The sequence below is a fragment of the Protopterus annectens genome, chromosome 4.part0 (assembly GCF_019279795.1).
Source record: "Protopterus annectens isolate FY-2018-M chromosome 4.part0, PAN1.0, whole genome shotgun sequence".
NCBI classification, from domain to species: Eukaryota; Metazoa; Chordata; order Ceratodontiformes; family Protopteridae; genus Protopterus; species Protopterus annectens.
The window spans coordinates 521,191,970-521,205,827 of NC_056733.1; the positions used below are offsets into that span (position 1 = coordinate 521,191,970).

Below are 13,858 nucleotides of genomic sequence, written 5' to 3' on the forward strand. Positions count from 1 at the left end.
CAATGACAACATTAGTATTAGCAGCCTTTTAAGGCAGCGTTCTTATGTTATATAGCTTTTATTAGTTTTTATATGTTTGAGCTGTATATTATGGCTTCTGTTTGTTGAAATTTTACTAGAACATTTCTGTTACTTTTTAAGTAACAGTGTTTTTGCTGTTTTATTTAAAAATTTGTCCATGAATTTAAGTGTGATATGTTAGATAGAAAAAGTCTGTTCATAATTAATGTTATGAGACGTTTCATTGGCTTATTATGTCACGTGTTCTCACAGGTTTTAGTATACTTAAGAAGAGTGTATTAAGTTTTGTTGTATTCTGATGAAGTCTTTGGTTACAACCTGACGAAAGCACTCAATAAAAGTTTTTTTGATTATCCTGGTGGAGTTCTTGTGATACTGTGTTCCAGGCTTGCTCATCCTTTGGTGGTATTAGTCTTCTTCGTTTTGGTTCCTCAGTTTCTCGATCAGGTCATTCCAGACTTCAGCATTCTTAAAGGGTCCATCATATTCACCTAGCAGCCTTTCTTTATTGTCCTTATGCAGATAATAAAGAAAATTATTTTTTTTCATACTTTGTTGGGGGCCCTTTTTGTGTCTGTGCCAGTTTCCATGAGAAACTGAGGTAAACTAATGAGTTCAGCAAGATGGTGGTCACACACACACATAAACACACCTTTGTACATATCAGTGTATGTTTTCAATCATGAATAGTGTAGTGCTGCATAGGTGTGTAGTGTATGGTCATGTAACCATGATTTGCACATAGGCTGTGATATAATAATAATAGGTTAGTACTAGGCTAACTGCCCTAATGAGCCATTGTAAGCCTAGCCAATTATTCTTTGTGAGACTCAAACCCTGCACCTTGTGTTTGTAAGGCAAACACCTTAACCATTAGGCCACCCTCCCAACCCCCTGTTGTCACTTGATGCATACCTCCTGTACAAACTGCATAAATACTGTGATGCATGAAATCATAATTAGGCAGTTTGGAGACATTCATAATACAAACCTATTTGTCTATATGATGCATAAAAGGCTGCAAAGTTGCGTCATTTGTGAAATGCATTGCCATTGTTCTCACAGTTAAGTAGAAAAACCTGTAGTACCATACACTGAGTTTGGAAAGCTATTTTCAGTATCTTGATTTGGATGGTCGTGTATATCTTGCATTGTGACTGTTTTGTTGACATCCAAGAGAGATGACAGAGCACTAGTCAAGTTTGCCACAGTGTGTTGTGCCTGCTAATAGGCTCTGAAGATATCTTGTATAACCTCATTTCATTCTGTGTTACATGTACAGAGTAGTAGGTTACCCTATTTATCACAGAAATGTATGTCGAAGATGTTCCACAGACATTGCACAGAAGACATATCTTCCTATAATCTAGGTCAACCCTAAAATGACTTGTGGATGAGAGAGGGCCTTTGCAAAATTCTGTTTTGGACTTTTAGTCTTCATATTTAAGACAGAACTGTTCATGTAACTAGAGGTACCTCTCTGTCAGACACTAGAAATTTAACTTTGGAAGTCCTTCAAGATTTGATTGCTGTTCCTTACTCTTTTTAAACGGATTTGAAAGGGACTTGAAGCTACCCTTTACGCAGATGATTTGATTTTTTTTACTGCAGTCTTTTATAAACCTTAATTTTGTAAAGCTGCATTATGGAATGATTTCATTACTGCCTGGCACTGCTTCAGCTTGAAAGGACTACTAGTGAATGTTAAAAAGTTTTAAACAATGCTGAGTGGAATTCCAGAAATGCTGGCTTTGTCCTCTTTTTTATTCTTTCAAGACCCTTTTTAACTGTCTTATTGGGTGCGTTTTTGCTTACACCCACATGTCTGGCTTTGTAACTTGATTATTTTTACTTGTCATACACTAATCACTTCACTTAAACAATAAGTAGTTTAAAATTAGCTATAAGGTCACTAGACTACTGTCTGCAAAAGCTAGAATGTATTTCCACAAAAATACCCTGATTTCAGACAGGAAAATTTATTTATTTATCGTGTCTTGACCAAGTTAGCCGTACTGAGAGCAAGCCTATTTTTAGAGGGGGGACTAGTTATGTTCCACTTAGTAGCACTGAGCTCTTTGTATAACATAAAACTTCTGTAAATTATGTTGAATGGCATGTATCATTTCATCTCTCATTCTGACAGATGGAAACACCACCACTGCCATTCCTTTAGTAAGACCAAAGCCTCCTTCTTGTAACTGAAAGGGTAACACTGCTGTTTGCATCTCTTGTTTTCATACCACAACTACTGCACTGCAATTTCTAGCTGCCCCGTTTGTAATAAATAAAAGACGTTTTTTTGAGTGACTGTAGAGGAATACACATTCTCTAAAATGGATCCAGCAAAAGAGAACGATTCCTTTTGTGCTAAAAGTATTCTGGAATTACACTGCTGATCCACTCCTTGAGCTCTGTATTTTAGGGATACCAGTTAGAAACTTGCTGCCACTAATGTTTGATAACTTGCCTGTTTTCTGCTTACCATTGTGAAAAAAAAACTGTAAATGTAGTTTGTTTTCAGTAAAAATGGATGTGATTACCTAGACACAGACTATAGCAATTTTTCTTGTTGAAGAATACTATGCAAATGTCTCAAAACGTGAAGAATATGAGTGCTGTAGAAACCAATGGAGGCATCCCTTACATGACAAATGGTGTGATAAGTAAAATTAAAATCCAAGTTCCATGAAACCAGACAACATTCCTGGTAGATTTCCTACACATAAAGAAAAACCTAACTAAACCACCGCCTCTGATTCTAAGCAAAGTGTTAGAATGAAAAATAAAGGAAAACATAACTAAACACATGTCAGTCATGTTAAAAAATGTTAGCATGTGGACGTGTTCCGAAACTATGGCAAAAGGCTGTATTTGAACCAGTTTACAGGATAGGGTCATAACAGACATAAACAATTTCAGACAAATCTGTCTGTAAAAATCATAGTGAAAGTCACAGTGTCAAATGAATAAATCAAATGTCAATAAATAAAAAGATTGGAACTTTTCCAAAATGACACAGGAGACTTGTTCTGGTGTTTATGGGACAAAACAGGTTTGTTAAAACAAGAGGTATCTTGCCTTTTGACTGCTGTGACATCCTGTTAAAATGTAACAGCACCATTTGGTGAAGGGCTGACAGTGTAAACAGCTTATCTTGACATTGCTAAAGATTTTGACACTGTTTCACAAATGAGAATACTTATCAAATTAAAAGCAAGTGTCAACCCCTATGCAAATAAATAGACAAAATACTGGTTAAGCAACTGGAAACAAGTCAGGGAGGTGTGAGAAGGTTAACTGTCTATCCAGAAAAAGGGGTTCCAGTGGTGTCCAAAGAATGCTCTTGATTCTGGACCATTCTTCTTGGACATAAAAGTGGGAAATGGGCTGTGTATAACCAAATATGCTGATGTCTAGAAACATGGTAATGTAATTGCATCAGTAAAAGACAGAGAAGGTCTCCATGATGGTTTACAGAAAATGTGTGCTTAGTGCAGTCACAATTACCTCACCTTTATTGTCAGTAAATGCACCATCATGAGGCTTGGCAAAAAGGACATATGTATGATTACAAAATAAATTGCCTACTGTCTGGACAAAATACAGCAAAATTGCAAACCACAGAAGCTAAAATTCTGTGATTCATCAACCTTTCAAATTTTTATGAACATCACTATACTTCTGTACAACAGACAAAATAGCTTAATATCTCTCACACTAATATTCTGGATACTTTAAAATTTAAACTACTTCACAAAAGCTTCTGTTCTTCTCTAGTTAACATATAAAATTTTCTGCTTAATGTATATATTGTAAATAGTTTTAATGTTATTTTATCTTTAAAATACAACTTATTCATCTATTATATTACATTTCAAATCTTGTTATATTTTGTAATCATTTTCAAAAAAAAATTAATAAAATATTTTTAAGCAAAAAAAATATTGAATGTTCTGGAACTTTCATAAAACCTTTGATATACCACTTCACTAAAACTGTACAGACCTCCCCTCAGACTAATCTCATTTTATGTATTTAGGAATTTTTTTCCATGTGTAATTAAACAACTTTCTGATGTAGGGATAATGTTAAACAACAGTTTTAAACTTTGGTCTGTGCGTATCTTTCAAAGCCAGAAAAACATATTCTGTGGCCCATCAATTCTAGAGGCAATGTCCACTCACTCCTGTCGGATCATTGCATCACTTTATACCTCACTAACATGGCTAATTATTGAATATGGTGCTACATTTCATAGCCTTTGAAAGAGTCAGCTGCAACAATTTGAAAAGGTATACTACTTTGCTAGAAAAAACATCACAGGGTGGAGCACTCAAAGCATTCTGAAATACTTCAGAAACTGACATAATTTGTTTCTTATAGGTCACTAAGAGCTAAAGGAAGTAACTGAAGAGAAGATTGCAGTCCTGGAAGCAGAGTGAATTTTAGCTTCTTTCCAGAAGTACCAATGTTTTCATATTAAATCCCTTCAAATGTTTGAAATAAATCACCTTGAGTCAGTATTCAATTAAAGAAGCTTTATTTGGATTAGCATTTTCATCTTACAGACTTCATCAGATCAAGCAAAACTTAACTGGCTGATCAAGCAAAACTTAGAGTAATACTGGCTAAGGCATTACTGTTTTATCCTAATTTCAACAAAAGGTTGTGGGAGGACTAGCTCTTGTGATTAGTTTTCATGTTAGCCTATTAGTTGGCTGTATTTTAAGCTTCCCGATTGGCTGTGCTTCCTTGCTACTAGTTTGCATATAATTTTCAGAATTAGTCTTTAGTTGGCTACAATTGACGATCCCATATTATACCAAGATTAAATGAAGACCACTCAGTGAAGGGCGGTGTCTCTACAGCAGCAACAAAGTTCAGTAGAATAAAAGACCCCTTCCAATCAGTTCAACAGAATGGTCTGAAGATGCAGAATACTTTCTGTGAAAGTGCTTACCTGTTTTAGTCAATAAAAGCTTTTTGGATTCTGAGTGAGAATAATTTCTATAGCTGTGTTTGGAAGAGGACTTTTATTCTATTGAAGATCCCACATTACCAGTGTTTCCTTACTACTAATTTGCATAAGGTTATCAAAATCCTTCCAGTTTAGTGAGTCTTCCCTCACCACATCTGTGTTCCCAGCTCCTTTGCTTACATTTGTCTATATCTAATTTTGTACTTGGTTTTCAAGTAAATAAAAAAAACAGTTTTTCTTCTATCTTAATCCACAAGCAATAGCAGTCTTATTGTGTGTATTATTCCAATACTACAAAGTCCTACCTTTTTACAATTTGTATATTCTAGTTTGTTTTCATTACAGAACCTGTTGAACATATATAAAAATTATTTTATGGGTTGAGGGTCAAGTGGGTGGATTCAGATCTTTTCTGGGCCACCTGTTTTTGTCTAAGTCTTTTGTTGTTTCATTAGAGTACATTCTCGTAAGCTAAAAGAGTTACCAACTCTATATTCTAATCTTCCATCAAAAGCTGGGCAGAGTCCACTTTTAAAGGATCTCCTGAGATTAAAAACAAAAAAAAAAGTCAAAATCAGTGGCTGATTAGGACCATGGCAGTAGCAGAACCCACTGTTATGAGGCATTGAAAAAAATTGGTTAACTTATGTCAGACCATCTTTCCTGTACCGGACCCTTCTTATGCTTAATTAGCCCTGAAAGGTGAGGCACTTTCATTCACATGCTAGATGAGCTTCATCAGATCCTTGTTTGTAGCTAAATGTTCCAAGCATTGTGAAGATTAAATTCTGATGAGAATGCATGTCATAGTGGTGTTCACCTCAATTTAGGCCAGGATAATTCTAACAATTTAGATAATGTTTTGTACACTGGTCTTCTTCTTCTTCTTCCTCCAGCTTTTCCTAGTTCAGGGTCACCACAGTGGATGACCTGCCCACTCATGATTGGCAGTGGAGTTTTACGGTGTCGAGTTGCCAGCCTGGCGCCAACCTTCCACAGAAGGCACACACACACACACACATGCACTCACGCCTAGGGCCAATTTAGAGTGTCCAATCCACCTACAGCATGTCTTTGTGATGTGGGAGGAAACCGGAGCATCCGGAGGGAACCCACGCGACCACAGAGAGGACATGTAGACTCCGCACAGAAGGCATCCCTGCCAAGGATCGAACTGCAGAGCCTCTTGCTGTAAGGTGGCAATGCTTACTGCTGCACCACCGCAGCCGCCCAACGTTTTCTACACTGGTACTGTTTCCTAATGACATGGGTTAACAGGTAAATGCTCTGGCCCTACTATATTCAATCTGTCAGGAAAACACAATACTAATAATAAATAATAAGTAATACTAAAAATAAATATCAATAATAGAAAAAAAACCTTCACAGTTGCAATGTACAATGCATTACAGATGTGGACTGTATCCCAGTCAGAAAAGGTCAGTCATTAACTTTCTCCAGAAATATCCTTTGAAATGTTATCATTGGTTGAAAACATATATGTGGGGTTATGAAATTGTGGAGATATGTCACTGTAATTTTCTTTTTTATTTCAGCATTCTGATTTACAATCTGTATTTCATTGTTAAATGTTTTGTACACCTGTGGCCTGCATCATGGTTTAAAAGGGTCTTTTGGACAAGCACACTTTCATGATTGTTGCATAAGTTAATTTTTACTTACCTAGGGTATTGATCTGTGAGGATCTTAAGGAGCCAGGCCTTATATTCCCATGGCAGTTTTTAACCTTTATATTTAACATACAAAAAATTCAGCGATAGGTCAAACAAGTTTATTTGGGGACATTTACATGTTTCTCCAAAGTATAAGTAATTAATATTTAATTATAAGTAAACATTAGTTATTAGAGCTGCATTTCTGCATGGTTTTGTGGGAGAATGATATCAAAGCTATCATGGCAGTTGTTAGATATTGCATTTCAGAAAATAACAAATGCACACAGGAAGGCTGACTTTTATGCAAGTGTAAAACATTCTGTGGTATTTTTTCATTTATTCAAGTATGATTCAAATGTTATTGTTTTTATGGGTTTACTATGGTATAGTTGAAAGGGGTCAGGTTGAAGAATTGCAACATCAAAAATAAAAATGAATTTGACAACATCGGAAGATCAGAATGTCGAAAATAGTAAACATGAATATCCGTATACGACATTTTCGACATTTCCATCTTCCAGCCATGTGAGTTAGCTTACCTCTAGTGTTTTGCAGGGGGGCTGTGCCCTGCACATTAAATATACCAACTCTGAGATTGCACTACAGTGAGGAAATGGGCTACTTCCCTGTTCCTCACTGAAGCACAACCTCCCTCCACAGTCTCGGCACGTCACTTGCCGAAAGGTTGAATGCACCATGCAATGCGACTAACTGTGGTCGACCAGTATTGGTTCGATTTCCTGCCCCTTGGAAACCATGGTTTCGGACATTGGCCATTTGACTTACTGCCATTCACGCAAGTCATAGTAAATCATTTTTATGAATTTAATTAGGACAGACACCAAAATGGCTGATGTATGTCAAAGTGTTGCACAGTATTCATAAATATTTCATCAGAGTTAAATATGTAAACTGGATAATGCAGAAATATTGAATTAAGCCAAAACAAACACATAACACAGTTTGGGATCTTGAAATCTGATCCATTTAACCTTATTTCCATTTTCCACTACCTATTTTTAGGACTGTACAATCTGCATGGAGAGACTCGTTACTTCTTCCGGGTATGAAGGAGTGCTCAGCCACCGTGGGGTCAAGTCTGAGCTGGTTGGCAAGCTTGGCAAATGTGGACACATGTACCATCTGCTGTGCCTGGTAGCAATGTACAACAATGGAAACAAGGTGAGACTTAGCTTGGGGTACCTACTATGTCTGCTAGTCCTGTGCAATGGTAACGTATTGAGACTTGGCCTATGGAAGGAGTACATGCTGTGCATTGTAACAAGATACAATGATGAAAAGAACTGAGCCTTGACCAGGGTACCTGTTATGTGCAATGAGAACAAGTTAAGCCTAACTCAGGGTTACATAATGAGTCTGGTAGTGGTATATAGTGGAAACAAAGTGAGCCTTTGGCTGGGGGCATGTATTTATATGGTAGTGGTATAGAACTGCTGTGTTTGACAGTGATGTCCAATAGGAAAGTTGTGAGGACAGGGTTACCTGTTTGGTAGTGGCATGCCAGCCTTATCCTGCATTGCTCGCATCTGCCACACATTTATGTTAACTCTAGGCAGCCACCCCATGAAATGTTCAAGTAGTTATATCACATGGTATGGGCACAAAATTACTTTGAAATGTATCCTCCTGACAGCCAGAGTGCCACGCGATGGTACACAGGGAATAAACCAGCTTCATTATTTAAGATCCTGTATTCTATTTCTTTGCACCTCTGAGATATTAGCTAGAACTATCAGGTTGTCATAGATATGCAGGCCCAAAGCCATGATTCTTACTGGTCAGATAGGTGACAAGTTGCATAATTTCTTTAATGTTTTAAAAATATAATTTGGCAGCGCATTTGATCTCACCATTATATCACGGTCTACAGTTGTTATGTCATCTACTAGAACAGCAGTCTTAATCCCTGCAAAAAGCACTGAAGAACTGAAACTTAGTCCATTCCATACCTCTCAACTGTGCAGATTTTCAGTGAATGGCCAGATTTTTGGCTCATTTTTTGGTCTGATCCTCATAAAATTATTTTTTTTCTGGCAAATCACTGGGATGATCTGAGCACTGAATTTACTAAATAATGACAGGCATTTCAGTTTCAGACTTCAAACCCTTCAAAAAATGTATATTAAAACAATCCCTGTTACTATAGCTCCTTTCCACATTTATATGAGCAATATTTAAAATATGTCCCTATTTGTGGGCCTTTGTCCCCCTATTTTGTTGGACTTTGTCCAGATTTCGTGGACTAAGAGGTTGAGAGGTATGTCCATTACATAGGAGGTGCTGCCATAACTCCTGAAATGTTGAATATTTTTCAAAAGGCAAAGTCTCTCATCTTATCATTTGTCTCCCAACACTCCTTTGTTAATCACATATAAGAGACATGAGATTTCATGTAAGTCAGAAGAAGGATGCCTTTAAGCACAGCAGCTTTTTGTAGGGTGCAGTTCTCAGCAATAGTGCATCCTTTTCTGGCACTCATGGCATGCTTACAGCCCTAGCTTGTACCACAGCTCCCCATACACACACACACACACACACACACACACACACACACACACACACACACACACACACACACACACGCACACACACCAATTTTCCTAGTAACTGGGCAGCAGGTGCAGAAATTGTTAGTTTAAAATTATGTCCTTAACTGTTTGTGCTGTAGCAACTGTAGCTGTAGGCAATATATAAGGAATTGAATGGGTATAAACAAGTGTGTAATGTATATGTATATCTGTGTATTTATAAGTAAATCGATACTTGATGCGAAAAGCCAGAATGTTAAGAATTCCAGGTGTCAACAATAATTCAAATTTCAAAGTAAAAACTAAAAACTGAAAACTGTTTTTTTTTGTTCCCCAGCATCCCCCCCCCCCCCATGTGAGGAGCTGTGTCCCTCCATACTAGCATTTAATGATTCTCTTTGTGAAACTGTATGACTATGGAGATGAGAGCAAAACACTGATGAACTGACATTCCATACTGCTCTAATCTCTGAGTTTGTGCAGCCTCAAGGTAAGAATAATTATGCAGGAAGGTGAGGGATGCAACAGGGCAAGAAAGATTTATTCTGTGCACAGTTCCATTGAATGTTGCCTTTGCAAACGTGAATAAGCCTTAGGGCTTGATATTTAGGTCTCTGTTGTCGGAGTAGGTGTTTTCATCTTACATTATTCAAACATAGTCATGGCTGGTATGCTTTTCTATAGGATCCCATATAATTTAGTTTGTCACTCAACAGTTTGATCCACTACATCCACGGTATGCTCTTTGTATCAAAAGGAAAGGAGCTTGATATTTAAGTTTCTCAGCAGTCTGGATGGTGATAAACATTGCTTTGTCAGATTCATGCAGATTTTTACTTAACCCTCTATGGTACTGCTGGTGCTGTTTCTGTTTGCTTGGGATTGCGCAATCCTGGAATCTAGTATTGTTTCTTTACTGCAAAAATTGCTGTTGCTGCAATGGTATTGCTTCATTTTTTTCCTGTTTGTATTTGTACACTGTGAAAACTGTTATTTATAAATTCAGTGAGGGTGTGTGGGGCTTAATCTCCAGAATAACAAGATATTTTAAGTTTTACGTTTTTTTTCTTTTGATGCTTTGGGGATTTGGGATTTAAGTGTTCAATAGGTTTGTATTCCAGCTGTATTTGTAGAGTCATAGACTGTTGCTTAGTTAATGACCCTGAGGGCCTTTCTAAGTCTAGCTAAGTTTTTCCAAAAGATTATTGATGTCCTGTATCCAAATAGGATATTGAGGACCAGGCATTTATAAGCTACCTCTGTTTATTAGGGACATGGGTGCCAGACTTGGTGTACATTTCCTATTCCCCAGCCACTTGTGTAGGTTGTGCTTAAATTGAGTAATAGGCAAACTCAGCTTCACATTGATGGGAAGCCTGTTCCAAATGAGGGCCAGTCTCTGGGACACACATCTGTCTCTCCAGAATGTTTTGTTTAAGTCACAGACAAAATCCAGGTCCCTAGACCTTGAATTTCTGGTATCCTATGTTTTATGATTATGTAGGAGATTCATAAGTGTGGGGTTTGTGGATGCCTTGTAAGCCAGGCATAGTTCACCATTCAACAACCTATAGGAGACTGAGTACAGAGAAATAGCTTTGAGGCGCTCTACATAAGGCAGGTTTGTTACACCTTGTATTCTCTTTGAAAGGAAATTTTGAGGTTGCTCTAGTTGCTGCAAATGCCTGGTCAGGTACATATTAAAGGGAGCATTTACTCTATGATTGGTCTGATAAGGACAGTGTACAGTGTGATAATGACCTCTTTGGGCCTAGATGCCATGTCTTTACTTATAAGTTGTGCAACATAAAATGACGTCCTCACCACTGGCCACGTGGTAGTTAAAGTTACTGTATATGTGCATACCCATATCCCTGACCTCTGGGATGACTCTTAGGAGTGTATTATCAATATGGTAACTATTAGGGATAGTTGAATTCCCAAAGGGTACAATTATGCATTTCTTGGCATTAAGTTTAAGACCATGGTTTTGGCATCTTTTCTCAGTCAGAGATGGACCTTTCTGTATAATGCTGGTGTCTGCAGGAGAGTCAATAATAACCCCCAGCTAGCAATCATCTGCAACTTAGTCAGCCATAAACCTTCAGCATTTGATTCCATTTCAGAGAAGTAGATGACAAAAAGATCAGACCCAGTACCAAGCCCTGGGGAACTCCACTAGTGACTGGCCTCTTGGTGGAGGTGGCCTCACCTATTTTGACCTCCTGGGTCCTATCAGTGAGCCAGTTGGCTATCCAGTGGGTGATAAAAGGGTTTATACCTAAATTAATATCTATAATGCCTGCGTGGGGCATCAAAAGCGTTGCCCAGGTTGAGGTGAGCTGTGTGCACAGTCTTACCTTCATCCAGTGCTTTGGTGACCCTCTCAAAAAAGTCTGCCAGATTTAATAGGCATGAACTTCCTTTAACAAAGCCAAACTGTGATGGGTCCAATGTTTTCAGGTTACCTATGTCCTCATTTATCATGTCTATGATGATTCTTTCCATGTCCTTACATATGAGGCTGGTAAGACTTATGGGCCTATAGTTAGGCAAATCAATGGTTGGACCTTCTTTGTGTATAAGAATGGCTGTAGCCATCTTCCATTCCTTGGGCATAAAACCTGACTGAAGGCTCCAGTGGAAAAGTAATTCAAGTGGACCAGAGAGGTCATGTTTCATGCTATTTATTAAACATCCCAGAGTTGTTATCTGGGCCCATCTATGCACTGTTTCTGGCCTTGGAAAGTGCATTGATAACCTGTTCCTAGTAATAATCGGGGTGATTATGTTTTGTGGTATTTCCTTTGGACTATCAGGGGGAGAGTGGAGGAAGAAATCTGAGCTGAACCTGTCAGCCAAAAGGTTGGTAATGGCCTCTGGTTCAGTATGGGTGATGCCATTTACAATACGTTCTGTGCATTTTTGTGTATTTCCTCTGAGGTAATAGATATAACTATAGAAAGCTAGCTTTGTGGTTATCGTTTGCCTGAGAAGCTATTTTTTTTCTTCAAATTTAGCCTTTGAAGTATTAATTTAACCCTCTTAGCTGCCTGTTTATATTGGTCAGGGGGCTTTTAGTATGTATGGCTTTGTTCTTCCTACGCTTGGCCAAGATTTTTTCTTTTGTTGCATAATCTATTGATATTGTGATTCCATCAGGGTGGTTTGTCTTTTGAGTTTGTCTCATTCTTAATACAAGTGGGCACAGCTCACTCCATACAGATATCAATATGGCTGTACAGAGATTTTGTAAATAGCTCAGTCTATTCTATGGTGTTTACAGTGTTTGGGGTGCTTGGAATTTTTTTTTTAATTGTGATATGGTGTCCTATAATCATAGTGGAAAATAAGTGCAGTTGACACATTTGGGTCCTTACAGTAAAAATTATTTTGATTAACAAGGCTAGTAAAATTCAGGCTGACTTCACCAAAAACAAAATAAAAGGTTGGCAGTCTTTGTAACACAAATGCCTCTAGAACTTGCAAATACAAATAAAGCTTCTGTCTTTTATACCTCACTCACTTTGGGGATCTTTACAACTCAAAATAAACCTCTCTAGAAAATAGTTTAAAAGTTACAGTACCTCTGGTATTGGTTGTTATCCCAATAAAAATTATAGCCTCTGTTCTCTGGTCAGATATGAAGGTGATTACCAGGACTTTCCCTCATCAGACTGATACCTCTGACTCACTTCCTTCCAGAACGAATATCCTGGTTTCCACAACTGATCACACTCAAAGAAACACTGACCCATCCACCCAGACACAGGGTCCAACACACACACACACACACACACACACACACACACACACACACACACACACACACACACAGACACACACACACACACACACACACACACACACACACACACACACACACACACACACACACACAAACATCCACATATACATCCAGCTTCACTCATACTCCCACAGGCATGCGCACACACGTCCACAAACATACATACAATAACACCCCCACCCCCATGTCTTCACTGATCTTACTTGTACTATATGAATGGGTGACCAACATTCTTTGACAGCATTCATTTATTCCTCCAAGAGGTTGATGTTAGTTTATGCTGTTTTTAATAAAATCTCTCTTACCATTTTCTGTAAGTGTCATGTGGGCTTTAGCATCCCCCTAAGTCAAAGTCAACACCAACTTGGGCAGCTTTGAACTTGATTTAAGAGCTCATCTGAAGGATAGCACCTTATGAGTGCAGAACCCACCAAATTCTGTAGTTATTTCTGTATTGGAACATGAATCTGAACACTGGATATTGGGATAGAATGATCAGACTTCTAATCTCCCTGTTATCAAAAGTAAGTTGGCAACTGTTAAGCCGCTAACTGCTTCTTTTTTATTGACATCCTTGCTTTACTTGCAGTTTCCTGGTGTTCTAAACTGCTATGGTGGCAGCCATATCCAATGATCTACAGGACCATTTTGTTAAAGTCTTCCTGGAGGTTTTCTGTTTAATAAACTGTCAAGCATGTTTCTCTTTTTTATTTTCTCACTGTTTCTCTGTAGGTGCTAATATTATTGTGAAAAGGGAAGGTTATCTAAATTTTAATATATAAAATGCAACACCACACTGTTAAAATAGAACAGCAAATTTATT

The 13,858-nt window shown here is 37.9% G+C and overlaps 1 protein-coding gene across 1 annotated transcript in view; it reads left to right on the plus strand.

Moving 5' to 3' along the window:
* The window catches only part of DTX1 (deltex E3 ubiquitin ligase 1), a 932,387-nt gene that overhangs the window by 871,673 nt on the left and 46,856 nt on the right, over positions 1-13,858 (plus strand). Inside the window, exon 6 of the mRNA XM_044068441.1 lies at positions 7,702-7,860. Coding sequence (XP_043924376.1) covers positions 7,702-7,860 — 159 coding nt within the window. The remainder of the gene's footprint in view (positions 1-7,701; positions 7,861-13,858) is intronic.